Source organism: Aulonocara stuartgranti (genome assembly GCF_965226115.1).
Source record: "Aulonocara stuartgranti genome assembly, chromosome: 7".
In the NCBI taxonomy this organism is placed as follows: Eukaryota; Metazoa; Chordata; class Actinopteri; order Cichliformes; family Cichlidae; genus Aulonocara; species Aulonocara stuartgranti.
Genome location: NC_138945.1, coordinates 19,395,708 through 19,413,296, shown reverse-complemented (window position 1 = coordinate 19,413,296; position 17,589 = coordinate 19,395,708). Strand labels below are relative to the sequence as shown.

The following is a 17,589-nucleotide window of genomic DNA, read 5'->3' as shown; positions in this document are numbered from 1 at the left end:
AAGAGCCGAGAGACAGCAATATCTGACCTCTTTAGAGATGAGAGATGAGATGAAAGGGAGCGATACAGTGGTGCAGCGCAGAAGGAGGGAGAGAACAAGGGGGAAAGAGTTGCGCGACAACAGTCGGGATTAACAGCACAGCGTTTCTTCACACAGGAAAAAGCGGGCGCACGAATCTGCACCTGCGCATGTGCACGTGGAGGTGTGTGTGTGTGTGTGCGCACCCACGCGAAGGAGTACGTGTACGGCTGGGATTGTTTCATGCGCGCCAGTGACAAGATTGCTTCAGTGACGGATGCAAACACATATGCAAACTATGAGAAACAATTACTCTCACATGTGTGAGAAGATTACTGAAGCATGTTAATATGATTGAAATTGAAATGCTCATGTTGCCAGAGCAGCACACACACGCGTGTACGCGTGCATAAATAAACACACACACACACACACACACACAGATCCATACAAATGGAATTCCCCCATTCAGAGCCTCCTCCTTAAACTTTCTGTGCATAGCTCCAAACACTCACACACTCACACATGCACACACACACACACAATCCTGCTCATGACAAATGTGCAATGAAAGCACGCTGCTGGAACCTGCAACGCCACACCACCGACAAACCAATCTGAGCTTCTCACTCTGTAAGCTTCTCATAAAGCTGCCCAGTATCAGTAAATGACTCCCACACCTGCAGTAAAGCAAAAATCCAGAAATCACTAGATTTCTCACACACACTCACACTCACAAATCAGCAGGGGCACACCCCCACTGCTGGAATATGTGCACACACACACACACACACACCTGCCGAGTATGTAAACAAAATGTATGCAGGCACGTGTGTGCACGCATGCGAGGACCATTCAGCGGGCTGATGGGAGCCAAAACAAAACAATAAGTCAAATATGTCCTCGCTGCCAACGTCCACTGCACGCAATCAACACAGACACTTGTACGCTGCTTTTTAAATCTCACCTCTTCTCTGATTTGCCTAACTCTCCATCTCTATGGTGATGCTGCAAGAAGGCTGCTGATGAGATTGCTGTACTATCTTCCATCAGGACACAGAACTGAGTCACACATACCTCATCTCTCTCTCTCTCTTCCTGTTTTCCTTCTGTGTTGTCTTCCCACAAGTGCTCGCTCCCTCTTCCCAAGCTATTCCTTCATGTCGCTTCCTCCCATTCTTCCATCCCTCTGGCATTCATGTTTGCTTTTTTTTTTTTTTAATTCCCACCTCTCTGTCACTGCTTCTCAGTGAGCTTCGCACCGTTCCCCTTCCTCTGTGCAGAGTCCATCTGCTCCTCTCTTGTCTCCCTTTCCTCTCCAGCTCACCTCTTTCTCTCTCTCTCTCTCTCTCTCTCTCTCTCTCTCTCTCCTCCTCCTCCTCTCTGGTTGTGTCTTCCTCTATTTCACCCTCCTCTTTTCTCGTAGATTCATGCCTTTCACGTGGGAACCCTTTTATCCATCCCTCACAGCTTTCAGCTCCGCTGTGCCTACCTAGTTGTCTGAGCGTTTGTTCTGTGTGTGGAAGTGAAAGGACAGGAGGGGGAGTAAGAAGGCAAGAGTGAGCAAACAGGCAGTTATCGTCTCAGATGCTCCTCTCAGTTCTCCCCGTCCTGCTCCTTTTTTGCTCTCTCGCCTTTTCTCTCTGCATCTCTTCATCATGACCTCCTCTCCATGTCGCCATGCAAGCCCCCTGTCTCCTTGTAAGCAAAAGGAGGGAGGGGAGCGAAGAGAGGCTGGGGGAGAAGGAGTGTGGGATGGAGAGTAGGAGGTAGGGGGAGGTGGAGCTAGTGAGTCGGTCTAATTAAAAAGCAGAGTATGTACGGCTGCAGAGAGCGAAGAGAGGAGACAGTGAGAGGAGGAGAGGGGAGGAGAGAGGGAAGGAAAGTGATCTAGGGGGCGGATCTAAGGGACATGGAGGAAAGAAGCAAAAGAAGCAGTCAGTGGGGGGTAGAAATGAAGAGCATGGGGTTGTTTAAGGGGGCGGTGGTACGTAGAGGCTAGTAGTGCGAGGTGGAGGAAAGGAACGATCTGACAGGACACCAAGGTCAGCTGGAGAGGAACGCAGAAAGGTCATTCATGGAGAGGGGGAGGAAGGAGGGGGAGAGAAGCAGGGAGAAGGCGATAGAAACAGACAGGTAGAATTATTCTACAGATATCTCCCATATGAGCGGGGGCAGCAGAGCAGGGGGGAACCGTGACCAGCAGGATAATAGAGACACATGGACAATGGCCCTCAAAGGCAGAGGAAGCTCCGTAGTCAATGAAGGTTAAACTGCTCCCATGGTTTCAGGCCTCTGGATTAACATGCATAAGTGCCGTGCATGCAAATTAAAAAGGAAAAAACACCGACCTGTATTACATCAATCGCAGATTTTTTCTTTTCACCTCATTTTCTTTCCTGCCTAAAGTTCCAAGCTCACTTTTTGTTTTTCGGTGGGGCGAGGGGGTGCTGACCAACTGATGTACATCGAAACTATCATCGCTATACTGGCTGTTATTACCTGAGGCTAGGCAGCAGAAACCACTGTACTCTGCAGAGATAGAGAGATAAAGTCTACACCTAAATGCCTTCAGGGCTGAGACACCTCATCCCATTTTATCAGCTCTGATCACTTATCTTGTCCCATCTCCTCCGTCTCGATCAGACTTACATTAACATCCCAGCAAATCTTGTTGGGTTTTTTTTTTCCTAATGTCTAAGATGTTCTGTTTTTTGTTTTTCTAGAACTGTATGGATTTAAAGTGCAATCACATGCATAAAGTGCATAATGACTCCCAGTGATTTTAGAGCAAGTGGAGCTGAATGGAGAGGCACTCCCCTGCAACATACATACAGAACAGGATATAATATACTATAATGCATGGGTACATGTGAATACTAAGGCTTGCAGCTACATGCACTACTACAGATACTGCATTTAACTTCCTGGCAGACAGACTCATATATAAAAAATATATATTTTTGCTTTCCCTGGAAATTGCCACTCAACATCTGCATCCCAGTACTTAAGCAGAGTGACACAGTGTTCGAAAGGATCACCCAGGGTCGCACGCTGGATTGAGAGCTTCAATTTGCACGACCGAAGCCACTTTGACTCCTTCGAGAGTTAAAAGAGCTCGTAATGTTAGAATCAATGTCTGCGGCTGTCAGCGTGGTGGAACGGCAGATGGAGCAGCGGAGGATGATGACAGGAGGACAGACTCAGTGAGGCATCTAAACAGACAGAGCAGGCTGCTGATTAAAGCGAGGACCTTGAGTTTACGGACAACAAAGAGCTTCTGCTGGCGGAGCTTCAGGTGGTGTTTAGCGTACTGTCCATTAAATTTTGATGACGTTTGAGGCTCTCTACAGTCTCATGCGCTTCACTGTGGATTATGAGTTGCGTGAGGGTCAAGCCATTTTTAGGAGATCTTAAAAGCAGCTCTTTATAGCTTCAGAGACTTTCAGATATGGAGGCCGTGCGCACACTGCTTTATGAAGAGCCACATTTTTTTGGTGCTAGTCCACAACTTCAAATTCCACTGTGGTGATCCTTTGACTTTTTCCATCTAGTGCTAATATGAAGCAGAATTTCACTTTATTCAAATACTTTGGTTTGTGACCAAGCACAGCCACACAAAGCTACAAGTTTATATTCTGCACAGAGCTGTCATTTTAAACCCTTTGCTTGGCTTTCTCTGGCTTTGTGCTGCCCACGGTTACCATGCACTTGGGTGAGATGGGGGATTGTAATTATTATTTAAACTAATCCAACGGTGGCCTGCTTGCACTCAGTCAGATCTTGTTTTCAGAGAGCACCTACAGAGCCACCAAAGGAACACCACTAGTTTCCCGTGGCACTCATTAATCAGCCTTTGTGTGTCTGCAGACAAAAAAAAAGACTTTTAAGCAGATCCTATAATGTACACTCAGATCAAGTCATCAATCACAGCCTAATACAAGGTTTGAGGCAAGGGGGCATGTCTAATGGTGATATCTAACTGTAGCCATTACCTGAAAAGCTTTTATTATTTTTGCTATCTTCTTTTCAAACATGATGGATGAACGAGGTGGCGAGTCATTTGCCGGACCTGAGTACAGCTGGCATCTCCCTCTTTGATCTGAGCCATGCCCAGGACAGTGTCAGATATCTTTAGTTGCTTTGATGGATGAGGAGAACTTTTCCCGCTTTGTTTCTGGGCTGAATAATGACTTTCCGTGTCTGTCCCCTCGTCTCGAAACAAGGCTGGAGGTCAGAAGGGAAAATGCTGCTTGGCAACATAATAGATGGGTGAGAAGATGGACTGTGAAAATCGAGAGGTTTCTGGCTACTGCTGTTGCCCTAACAAAACATTGCATCATCCCTAATGCCGGGGCCTCACGTCCACCCTCAAATAATAAGTCTTGGAAAGTGATTTACAAAACAGTTTAGAGGCTCTAAACCAGTTTTACTTGGATCAATGAAATGCCGCGCAGCATGTGGCGGCTCTAGCTTTAATAGAGGTAAATAAAATTGCCTCGGGACGTGGTGCTTTTTAAGGCCTCTTTCCACCAGGTGGGGATGTTGTTCATAAAGTGTTGGGCAGTGTTGCGTCACAATACACTTTTCCAAATGATTCAGGAAAAGAAAAGCAAATCTATTTCACCAAAATGCTCTTTTAACTCATTGGACACTCAAGGGCTTTATGTTTGCTAAATTAGAAACTACTAGCAACTATCAGAATAAACGTGATGATCATGGTTATTTTTTCCTTTTCTTGCACGACTGTGCGCATCCTCCTGTGATGAATGAAATCCAGCAGAGCCTCTGTACCGCCAAGCGTCTTAAAGAAATGTCGCAGAAACAGATGAATCACTGGCCATGGGGTTTATTTGATGCAGAGCAGAAAACAGAAAAATCTGACACACGTTCCTGATTTAATTCATTCAAACTTTTTCCCCCTTTCCCTCTTTCCCTTATGTTCCAGGTACATGTAGCTGATAAAGTGATGATGCAGCAACCATGAACGCCCTGATCTGCTTTGGTCCGTTTCATTTGATGTTTTTAAGGCGCACATCAAAGACGACTCTCCAGGATGTTCAGCTTGCCAAAGATTAAAAAGGGAGGACGTTAGAAGTGTTTTTTAGAGTTGAGCAATGACCTTATCTTAGAGACCTATGAAGCTGTGATTTTATCATAGAAAAAAAAATGCAATAATTATAATAGATGTGCCAGTATTTGAAAATATTTTAGTTTGGTTATAGATAATATCAAACAGCAGACATTTTGCATGAGCCTCCTTAGGCTGAAATGTGAAAGCTGTAACACAAATCAAAGATACATATTTTAAAAGTGTGTGCGTGTGCCATTACTTTCATGTACTCTATCATTAGTTAGAAACAAAGGCAGATCTTATTGTTTCCCTGCATTCTCTCTGTTGCCTTTAGCCTGCAGTATTATTTTGGGCTTGTGGAAATAACAGGTGGGCACTTTATGGGGTTGCTGTTGTTGTAGCTTGGAGATTATAAAAGTGGACTAGTTGTCTGAAAGATGCTGGTTTGATGGCAGATGCTGTCATGTCTTCCTCCTCGTGTTTTTCGCACACAATCCCTGACAAAAAAAATAAGCATAATCCATAAAACCTTAGTCCACAGACTTGCATCGTTCCAGACTCAAACCAAAACAGGTTTGTGTGTCATTTTTCACAAGCAGTGGGGGCATATTTAGACTGTTTGCACAGTCTGAGTTCATTCAGTGCAGTGGAGGGGACTGCCTGCTTCAGAGTAGTCTGATTAAATAGCCAAGATACACTTTTGGGTTGTAAAGACTATGTAGCTATGACGGCTCTGGGATTTAGAGGAGACAAAGAGTCATTTAATGCTTTATTGTATACTACAGCCCTGTAAAAAGTAAGTACACCACATGATTCAGTAGCTGTAGACAAACCTTTAGGTTCTGTTCTTTTTCAGACATTCTTTGACTCTTGAATACTTTGTAGAGAAACAATCCCCAATCATCATTTCTCCACCACTGTGCTTGACATGTATTATGACGTGTTTGTGCTAAAATGCTTTGTCTGCTTTGGTACTGTGCATTATGGCTAAACATCTCCAGTTTGGTCTCATCTGTCCAAAGGACATTTTTCCAGAAGTCTTGTGGTTTGTTCAGATGCAGCTTTTCAAATCTGAGCTGTGCCACCATGTTTTGTTTTTTTTTTAAAGAGGCTTTCTCCTGATAACCCCTCCAAACAAGCCGTACTTGTTCAGTCTTCTTCTAACTGGGGCCTGTAGAGTTTGAGATGTAGCTCTTGGGTTTTTTGAGGAGTCTCTGAGCATTTCAGTCTGACCTTGGGATGAATTTGCTGCGATGTTCACTCCGGGGAAGACTGTGGCATTTTGTCAACACACACCTGAACACTACAGAGTGGCCAAAGCGTCTGTTTTGATAGAGGTCCTCACACATGATGATGATCAATTAAGCAACTGCATTTGATTTGCAGCACGCTCTTAATTCCTCTGGTAGCAGTAAAAATGTATGTAGTTTTTATTCGTAATGCGCAGAATCGCATGATTACATATGGTAATTTAACACTGTTTAGGTCTTTTGGTTGAATTATTTTAAGTTGCTAAAGATCTAAAGTATCTGTAGTAACCACAGAGGTAATCTGATCAGAAGCTGACTTTATTGGCACACACTGGGCAAATTAGAGTATAGAAAACTACAATGAAGAGTCAGAGGAGCAAATAACTACAACTCAGACACCATCACATCTATCACACATTTCAAAGCCCTGAGGTCTTCTCTACCACTAACTGTGGGTGCAAGAAAAGAACAAATGGATAAAACATATCAATAGCCTGGATTATTTTAATAGAAAGGAAGAAATGATGAAAAAAATAAAAGAGAATAAATAAGAAGGATAGTGTCCCCTTAAAATGAAATAACCTATAACCCATTGTAAACTCAAAGAGCTCTGTGAAAATTAAGAATGTCCACTCACTCTTCATGCTGTTTGTCATTCACATCTGCCAAACAGCAAGAAAGCTCCTGGTTCAAACCCTGGCTGGGGCCTTTGTACAGTTTCTACACGCAGTAATTGTTGATTCTAAATGGAGTGTGGATGCAATGTAAATAAAGTGCTTACAGCGTAAAGAAGAAAGCATTGTGACCTGTAGTCTAAACCACTTGGTCAGTAAGAATATAAAAGCACTATATAAATTCCAGTCATTTCCTACAATGCAGTACGCTCTCATTAAAAATCTGCATTATTATAATGGCTGAGTAAGCGGATTTTTTTAAACCAACAGCAGCACTTAATGCAAAATACTAAAAGATTTACAAAATGCCTACAAATGATGCATATCTGTACGCGTGGGAAGGAAGAAAGGAAACGCCTTTGCATGTCTGTGCCAATTGGCCCATTGTCCTATAATCCATCCATGAATCAAACAAATAAACTGCTCTCGTGCAGAATTAAGGTGATATAAATATAAATCTCCAGAGGAATGTAAGAGCCTGTTCCCAGAACCAAGAAAAGTATACTTAATCATCTTTTACAAAGTAAAACAATAATTAAAAGTATTTGCTTTGAGAGAGTCTCAAAGCATGACACGCTGACATGAAGAACAGGCCTACAATTCAGCTTACTGAAATGAGGTGCTGTGCAAAAGTTTAGACCTTTATCCATCACAATAGCTAAAGTGTCCCATAAATGAGTGCAAATATACAGACAGAGGCTGAATTTAAGCCACAAGAAGAGCAAGGAGTTTTGCAACAGATGGAATCACCCCCCGGAGTCCGTTTTGGGCATCGTGAAGTCACTGTGGGCTTACATGAAGAGGCAGAAGTAATCCACAGAAAAACCGTGGCATCCAAGATGCTGTCAAGTACTATCTAACTCTAAATACACTGCTAATGGAGACACTACTAGTTAACTTTGTCTAATAATAAAAAAATGAAAAATGTAATTGGAACAAATATACATAAAGAAAACATGAAGGGGGCTAACACTTTTTCACTGTATTTCTGTATCTAAGTGTTGATAAAAATCTACTACAAAGTACTTTTAGAAAATGTAATGCATTACTTTCAGTATTTAGTCCCTCTAGAAAGTCATTTGCTCCATTAATCTTTAAAATTTACAACAAAGCCAACATGGGTAGAATTTCCACCTGTAACGATACTAGACTGTTGACCTCTGCCCATTTACAATCAAGTGTTGGCTGGTTGATTGGCATCGCCATCAGTTTAAGTATTTATTCAAGCACTTTGATTCCAGAGGTCAATCACTACTTGCTTTGTGTTAACATAACAGACTGCGGTCTTGGGCTTTCAGCTCATTGTGGCCCATTGAGTTGATACAATGTTGCATCCACGTCCATCTGTCCACAGTTTACAAGACCTGCTACTCCTACAGTATCGATCAGAGTTTAGTGACTCTTGCACACAGTGATCACCCAGTGGCTCTTTACTATTACCCACACTGTGCTCAAGGCCAATATCATATTTGTTGTTTTACAGTCATTAACACATAAAATGTTTTACTTTTGTTCATTCTCCCTGTAAATAATTGCTAGTGCTGTACGATATTGCAAATGTTGGTATTGATCAGATACCAATAAATACACAACAATAGCCATGCCAATGCTAACAATAGTTCAACATATGCAGAGCAGAGTAATGGGGCACAACTTATGAGAAGATTATTATTATTTTATATATTAGGATTGTGGGTCAACTTCTGTTGTTTAAATACTTGTGTTGGCAATACATAAAATAGATGTACACAAAAGTTTCAGACATTTTCTTTACAGCGCATGTTTGAGGTATATTTTTTCATTTCCAAAAAAAAAAGAATTAATTTAATCCAATTCAGTGGGTTACATACTGAACCTAGAGGATAGAAACAAAGTATCAATCTTATCTTGTAGTATCGATCCAGTACCCACACCAGCGTCGGTATAGATACTAATTACCTAGTAACTGCTCTTAACAGATCATTAATGGTGTGAATGGTGGGTGCAATTTGAATAGGTGCTCAGGACTATCTATCCATCTATGTGTGATGTTAAGCTGCACAGTCTGTTTGTTTACCTCTTCCTTCTTGACACGTGGGAAAGCGGAGAGGGAGGGGGTGCGCGCGGGGAAGGGAGGGCACGGGGAGCGGATTAGCGCTGCGTCGGTGTCATTTTTAGACTACACAACAACGCAGAGTGACTGAGGGTAACGTGTACAGGGTAGAGACCGGTTTTGCACCTGCTTGTCCTCCTGGGTCAGTGTCAGCATCTCTCCGAGCTCTTTCTCCAGCCTCTCCCCAGCGTTCAAACATGTCTCTGTCCGGCTCGCAGACGCCAGAGGACGGACTCTACGGTGAGTGATGGTGGCACATGGACCAGGCCGTTGTTTCTTTGTTACGTCATCACTGTTAACTATTTGCCTTTTAATAGCGTGTCTGTAGCCGATTGTTGCATACCTTAAACAGGCTGTAAATTAATTTTGCGTGCGCACGGGTCGATTTATACTCCAATTTCACGATGCAAATGTCAACAGTGTGTGGGCAAAACATTTCAGGCAATGAGAACATTCATTCCCTCAGTGTGTTTGAATGAAGAGCTAGCCAGCCGTGGCTGCTTATCAATGGAGACAAGATACTAACAGCCTGTCAGACTCTGAGAGCAGGTGTGAGAAGAGGCCACAGACGGAAACAAGGCACAGGCAGTTTTATAGTTGTCATTGTCGTTGCTACTGTCATTGTGTAAATGGATCCCCTGACTCACCTGTTTGTATCTCTGTAAGCCAATTAAGCTGCGGAGATTTTCTGATACTTATAGCTCCACTTAGCTGGCTGCACATTGCTTGGAACAGAGGATGCTGGGTAAAACATGTGGATCACTGTGAGCTGTATCATTGGGAGCTGTACAGTGGAAATCACTGATGTGCAGGTTGTTTACTAAATAAATAAATAAATAATAAAAGATCAGTTTGACAAATATTTGATTTCAGCCCAAAACTGAAAACCCATCGCTGATATGTCATCTGATAGTTTCTTGCTAAACAAGAAACTATCAGATGGTAATTTCAAAATCCAATAATCCAATATATCCACCAGCATTTTTTTACTTTCACACACACAAAACATAAACAGATTTCCCTCACATTTGTTGCTAACAGGGAAGGTAGAGTGGGTTGTCTACCAATTGGAAGCTTGGTGGTTCGATCCCTGACTACTTGAGTCCGCATGCTGATGAGTTGTCCACAATGAATCCATTGGACTGTGAGTGTGTGTCAATTTTAAACAAGGTGCATAGATATGTAAAAGTGCTTGTATGAATGTGTGTGTGATTGGTTGTAGTAAAAAAGCATTTTGAGTACTCGATTAGGGTAGAAAAGTGTTATATAAGTACCAGTCCGTGTCTTCACATTTCGTTAATAGTTAGCTAGCTAGGTATTGATCTTCTTTTTCCCACTTTATTTCAGGGTCTCCATGCCCGTTTCTATCACAGCCTTTTTAAATGTAAAAAGAATCACAATTATTGTCTGTATCAATACATTAAAAATATAAATGCAACCATATTTTCATATTTTATTTATCTTTTTTTTATTTTTACATCCACATGAATAGGACACAGCTGCTTTAAAGGTAACTTTATATTCAATTCTAGAAAGACAAACAAAATCTGAATCTCCCGTGCTGTCCAAAAATAATCTGATTGCCCTGCAGCCATTCTTTCAAACTGCACCTCACACCCTAATTTTTGTTTCTTTTTCTTGGCCCTAAAATGGAAACAGTCATTCTCATCCTAGCAGAGCACAAATTAATCTGTTGTGCTGCAGTTCATTGAGTCTTTTCACATCCTGGCTCCACATTACATAAAGCTGATTTGGCAGCGGCACAGATGAATGTGTACAGGACTGCGCCATAGAAACTGATTTAGTGCTGCAGAGTGGCATCACATAGATAAGGCAGCCAACAAGGCAGCTGTTACGTCACAACTCCCCTCTGTAGGAAAATAACTAGGGCAATGGCACAGTTTCCTCTGCCCTCCCTTCCCCCCATCCCTTGCTTCCACCCCCTTCAGCACTGTGCCCGCTCATGCATCCACCGCCTCTTGTTATAAAGCGTCATAAACCAGGTAAAGTGACAGTCAGAGAGGTCAGATGAGGAAGGATACTTTGGTAGGTAAATGAGGGGAGCTGTTTCGTAAGTGCTGCCTCTGTCCGAGAGATGTGGGGCAGCATGACAAGGGAGAAACAGCTAGAGGAAGGGAGAGGGTGAATGGCTAATCTCTCACAGAAATAAGTTCTTGCGTAAGCAAGCATGCTGTCAGGCTGAGTTAGCCCTGCCCCACTGTTTAGCTGTGGGAGCGCACACACCATACAACATGCGAGCATGCATATGTGTATATGCGTGCATGTGTAAATCCCTTTCTGCTCCTGTGCCCGATCACCAAACCCCGCCCCCGTGTCCATTCATTCATATGCAGTTTATCTTTTCAGCACTCATTGATGGGAAGAAGCAGGCACACTCTGCCTTGCTCTCACTGTTTATATATGATAATATGTGTGTTTTTTGGACGCGGCTCAGCGTGTCTCCATCCAGCCACGAGCTCTGTGATTCTGAGGTCATTGCGTGTCATGTCAGGACAGCCGCAGGGCAGCTTCTAAATCTCCACATGCCAGTGGACAACAACACACACCTGTCCATTCACTGCCCACTCGGCGCTAAAGAGATTAGAGTTCTAGGAAGGACCTAAAAACGTGCATCAGTAATGCAGTGTGAAATTTGCTCTGACAATGTTTCGGAACCGGGTTAGGATCAGTTACTTGGCAGTAAAAATAATCTGAATATGTCATTATGACAATAAAGCTGAAGTAATCTGCATAACATAGTTGGGTAATCAAATGACTTAAGTCACGTTAATGGCAAGTATAAATAAAAGAATCAGGAGAAAGTGTGGGCTAACTGCATCATTGCATAGAACATTAAAAATGAGTTTTTCACATGTAAAACTATGCACAACACGGTTACTTTGGACCTTTCTGGGATCACACAGACTTCAAAATGAAATATGTACAGTTGTAATTATAGTAAGATTATAAACAAGACAACAAAATGCCCATAAATGTTAAAATCTCCATAAAATGGCTTCTGTTTGTTTACTTTCCACATCATGACTCCTTCTTGGCTTATTAGAAATCTAATATAGGTGTACTGAGAAGCATTGTTTTTTTTCCCCTTCTTACCGACACCTAAGCGTCAGCACAAACTCAGCTTGCCCTCCTTTTTTCTTGTCAGGCTCCTGGGTCGAGCTGGAGGAGCTGATTGCAGCCGTGAGCCGCAGAGAGAGCCTGACAGGGCCGCAGGACAGCGTTTCCACCGCCCTGCAGGGGGAGCTGGAGAGGATCCTCCTGGAGGCACAGCTGGAGTGCGAGCGGAGTAGAGACAGGTAATGATGCAGTTTGTTGGCACGAACTTGTTTTGTTTGGGGAGTTTGGGGCGGGCGAGCTGCACAGTGAGGTGTAGAAGTGATTTGCACAGTAATGAGGTTTGTTTTGTGCTCAGAGGAACTTTGCTTGTTTTCCACGGCGTGTTTACTTTTTCTGTTCTTGTTTGTTGGGCTGTAAAATTATCACGCTGCAGCTTGATTGTTTCTCCAGACCGCACCCACCTCGTACAAGTTCACTTGTTTGTTTGTTTTTAATCCACAGTCCTCCACAGGCCACGACTCCACAGTCCACCGGCTCACCAAGACCCACCAGTGAGCACGACAGTGACTGTGTCACTATACAGGTGCTGGTTTTCATTTGAACACAGAGACATGGTTAATATTTATCAGATAAAGACATCAAAAAAATATATAATTTTTTCAAATTATTCAACATCATCTGATTCTTGTTGCGTTCAGGAGGATGGTGAGCGACGGGTGGACACTGACTGGGTGTGGGATTGGTCCAGTAGACCTGAAAACATGCCACCGAAGTAAGCCTAGCTCCTTTGAATGTTACTGTTATTTAGTCCTGCTGTGATGATTTACTCCTTCAGGCAAGTAGCTTAGTTTGGCTTAAAGACTGACAGCAGGTGACTCGAGGCCCGCGCCTCCAGAGGTACATAATTAAAAGATTCTTTCTAGTTTAAAAAAATAATACATTTTAGAAAAAATGAATTGTAACACGAACCAGCCAAGATTCATGACGTCACCCTGGCAGTATGCCCTCTAAATATGCATACAAGTATAAGTAAACAAAAATAAGCTTTGTGTTTGTTTGTTTTGGTTTGTTTGTGTGTTTATAAAAAGCCTGTTTTACTCACAAAACATTCAATAGCACATTGTTTTTGTCTTTTTTTGTTTTTTTTAATTTAGTTGGATTATACCTTTGAAGCCCATGAATCGCTTTCATTTTTATTTATGCTGCCGCACTTGACATTTAATCTCCTGCAATAAAATAAGCCTGTTTGACAGGTAGCAGTTCTCAGGCTCTCGGTTTCTTTCTTGTATTCTCAGGCTTCTCTCTTGTGCTCTCATTATCTCTGTTTATTTTTATTTTTTTCCCCCCCGCCTTTCAATCTCCGTGCTTCCGCATCTCTTATCTCCGACGCCTCTCTCTTCCTTCTCTGCAGAGAGTTTGTGTTTCAGCACCCAAAGCAGCAGAGCTCCCTCAGTGTCAGAAAGACAGAGGTGATGAAGAGAGGCATCTTCTCCTCCGATGTTCTCCTCATTCTTGTTCCCTCGCTGCTGGCTTCACACCTTCTCACGCTTGGAGTCGGGTGAGATTCATTCACATAAACTTGACATTCTTGGTAATACTTGGGGAAAAAATAACTGGATGCTTTTCATCCTGGTAGAATTTGGAAAGTGTGCAAATTAAGAAAGCGATCAAAGAGTTGACCCCTGTGTGCCCTTCTAAGTGGTTTTAAAATGATGTTGCTGATGTGCAGCTGAAGCTATAGATGTAAGAAAAACAAGCTTGAGACAAGTTAACGGTAGGGAGGGTCTACCTTTTCACTGACAAGTTGCTACCTTATGATAATGCAGTGCCCTTAGTTTCTGAGTTATAGCCTTCACTTATTTGATACATCGGGTGTCAAAAAATCCATATACTACAGCCGGTTGGTTTGTGAGTTACTAGGAAAATTTAGTCACAAAGAAGATGCTGCACCAAAACCTTTCTGTGATTGCTTTGGTTGCTAGCAGATTACCATGGTCTCCTGTAGTTTGCATGGAAGATGCTGATTTGTCTGCACACACTGAAACAATGTGATGCAAACTGGAAACAAATAACTTTCAAAGAACCATTTTTCCCTTTTGCTGAAACCAAAATGTTTCAAAAGGCACATTTTTTTTGTATTTTAAAGGGTTTCTGTCCCTTTCTGTCACAGTTTTTGCAGTTCCACTGTTACTGATTGGTTAGTTAGCAAATGTTTGCAGATAAGTCGGCATCATACATGCAAAATAAAATATGTTAGCAACCAAAGCAATCACAGGGAGGTTTTCTCTTTGCAACCAAATTTACCTAGCAGTATTCTGCAACTTCCCCCAATCACTTTCCAACATGTTGGGGAATACATATTTTATCCTCATGATCAGCAGTTGCAAAGTGCTTGATTAACAGTCTCCCCGCCTGTGTGACTGGGGTCCAAGGGCTATAGCAAAGGATCAATCATTGATTCCTGTTTTTTTTTTTTTTTTTTTTTCCTTTTTAGGATCTACATAGGAAAGCGATTGGCTGCATCCACCACCAGTACGCTGTGACAGCAACTATACGCCAGTGCCCCTATTTGCTAACAGTGTGGCCAATAAGATCAAAGTCCACCCTCTGTAATGCACTCATTTGCCTCCTTTCTTTGTCATGGGGCTAAAATAGGACCTTGCCTGTCTGTACCTGTCTCTCTATCTATCCAGCAGTACTCTGTCTTTTCTGTCAGCCTCTTTGTTGTCTGTGCATTTCATAGGGCCCTGGGAGCAGATGGCTGCTGACCAGTGAGTCAGACTGAGGTCACTTTTACTCTCCCGCAAAGTAACACTGATCTCAACCAGCTAATCAGGAGTGTAATCCGAGGGGGGGTAGTTTTCCTGACACAAAAGAAGAGAGGGAAAGAGAATTCTACTCAGCTAGAATAATAAATCCCTTTGATGGGAGGAGATGAAAACTGTTTGTTGGGAACGGTGTGTTCCAACAAAATGAAAAGGATAATGTGCGATACCCATTCACCCAACCTCTGAAAAAGCAAAATGTCTGTCATTTGTCAGAAGCAATGATCCTCTGTAAGACTGAGCTGCTTAAAGCGGTTCTTAGCTGTTTCCTTTTTTCTTTTTTTGGTCGGCCTGATGGTGAATCTAATGTAGGGACTTCTAGTTGGCTGAGTGAATAGGAGAGGCTCTGGTTGTGCTTTTTGTCCCGTAAACCCATTAAATATTTGACCTCCGACAAAGGCAATCACGATCCCATTAAACTTCACTCCTCCAAACCTTAATGTGTCTCTCGGGTCTTTTATTCCTCTCCTCTGCTCTCACCCTGACAGCATGTATTGTACACATGCTCGTCTTTTCTAATACATGTGGGGAAAGTGAAGAATTTTTAGCCAGCAAAGCACAGAGATGTGCTGAAGTAAGCGTTGGCCACTGTATGTGTACATTTCTATGCTTTGCTAGTCTGGAGATTACTTGCAGGCATGCAGAGACAACAGCAGCAGCAACAACAACAAAAAGACTTTTAAAACATACTGTGATGTTAACAACCTGCAAATGAACCGCAGCATCTGTTTAAAATTGATTCCTGTTTTCATATGAGGTAAATCACTGCTAATGACTTTGTTTGTTTGTCCTGATGAGCTCTTTGGTGTGTATGCCACCGGTGCTCCTTAAGCACATTGTTCCCCTGTGAGCACTCTTTCTCTTGTCTAACCGAAACCTTCCAGGAGCCTTATGACATCTGCCTTTGTCATTCTTACCTCACATAAGTCACCCTCTTCCCTATATTTTTTAACAAGTTGCTGCTTTGACTTGAATCTAGGATTTGACATTTTATTGCCTTCCCATATACTAAAAAGCTGTTTCCTCTTAACATGTTGTAAAAATAGCTGGCTTGGATTTTGAATGGTGGGGTGGGGCTGGGACTGAGAAGCCACCAGGGTTTTGCACGGTTGCCTTGGACATAAACGTGCCCCATTTGTTTTCTGTCCAGCCTGACCAAGCACAATTACTTTATCAGCCATTAGCAGAGCGTTTGATGTGAGGGGTCCTGCTGCGCTAATGAGCACAGCAAGCAACTTCTAGACACACCAAGCTGACGATGCATCAACAGGCCTGCTTTGGCAGAGCACAAGAGCACCTGGTTTCCATTCACAGACCCCAACACATAACACGCCCAAGCAATCTATGGGTAGTTACTGGTGCATGTTTTGGCACCAGTTTTACTCAACAGCGCAAAAGGAAACGCTTAGTTCATGAACGAGGTGAATGCACGTGCTCCGGAAATGCCCATTCATCATCTTTGACATAAATGAATTTGTCACACAGCATAGTAATTCAAGTGTGTTGGAGCTTGTATAAATAGAAAAGCAAGTTGAAATTTTTGTTCTATCCGTCGTGGTAAATGAAATGAGCTGTACTTAATACATTAGCAGCAAGTAATAATATAACTATGAAAAGAGCTCATTTCACAACAGCAAATTATAATTCTGGGCTGAAATTATTCATGCAAAAAACCATTATAATAGAGCTTGCAAAGGCTCCCAGTGGTTGAAGGCTATTTCTTAGTGCCACGTGCATCGTGAATGTAACCAAATCACCGCTCAAGCAACAACAAAACAACAGCAGCAAAAGGTAAGTCAAATGTGCACCAAAACTGTTCAGTCTGTAGAGCTGATACTTTCCTTCATGACAACTGTAGAAGGATCGAATTGTTCCTATTACAGTTCTCTAAATTGTATTAAGGTCTAAATTTAGCATTATTAGGGGCGTGGTCACTATGCTGCCATAGCTGTGTCACTCTCTGAGGTCTAAGTGGTCACACAAACCCTAAAAGCCTTTACACACCAGACACGTAAAATCAGCTAATATTACTTGGGTCAAAAATATTTTTCACCTATTCTAATTGCAGCTTTTAACAGTGACCATGTAATTTCATCTGACGAATTTGTGACATTTTTTTTTAACCAAGCCCAAGTTTTCCTATATTTTGAATCAAAATAACCAGATCTAAGAGTCCAATCGCTGGATTTGGCAACACGTGAAATACTAGTGGAACTGGTGCAATACCTCAGACAAACTGCCTCCTCAGATTTGGTCCCAACTCTCCGAACAAGAGCTCAAACTGCCCCCACTGACATCCTGAAATATATATAAAGCTGCTGTGATACAGCTCCGACTGCTGGATCACACAATCAGATTCTCCCTGCTGAGGTCTTCTTCTGAAGATTGGATGCATCCAGAATCTGTTTCTTCCTGTTCTTCCATCACGGTGCCTTCTTTATCTCTTCTACGCATAAGATCAGTAAAATCTTAAACAGATTACACAGTTTGATGTATTTTATTGGTAGGTTTCTGTTTTGGGGGGGTTCTTTTTTGAGTCAGGACACTGGAGAGAAGATGGAGAAAACGCATGGCAGAT

General features: G+C 42.4%; 2 protein-coding genes across 6 annotated transcripts in view; one reads left to right on the top strand and one right to left on the bottom strand.

The window, feature by feature from the left end:
- Positions 1 to 1,718, bottom strand: part of LOC309709843 (uncharacterized protein) — a 51,152-nt gene extending 49,434 nt beyond the window's left edge. For 3 of the 5 annotated variants that reach the window (XM_082538726.1, XM_082538723.1, XM_082538727.1), the window contains exon 1: positions 1,096 to 1,718. The gene's annotated coding sequence lies outside the window, so the exon portion shown is untranslated. The other 2 variants (XM_082538725.1, XM_082538724.1) reach the window with 2 other exon arrangements.
- Positions 1,719 to 9,133: 7,415 nt separating this feature from the next.
- On the top strand, positions 9,134 to 15,451 carry LOC309709845 (BCL2/adenovirus E1B 19 kDa protein-interacting protein 3). Its single transcript, XM_082538729.1, has 6 exons — positions 9,134 to 9,348; positions 12,275 to 12,425; positions 12,688 to 12,769; positions 12,885 to 12,958; positions 13,598 to 13,744; positions 14,681 to 15,451. Exons 1-6 carry the CDS (start codon positions 9,306 to 9,308, stop codon positions 14,727 to 14,729), a joined length of 546 nt encoding a protein of 181 aa, XP_082394855.1. The 5' UTR covers positions 9,134 to 9,305; the 3' UTR covers positions 14,730 to 15,451.
- Positions 15,452 to 17,589: the final 2,138 nt, after the last annotated feature.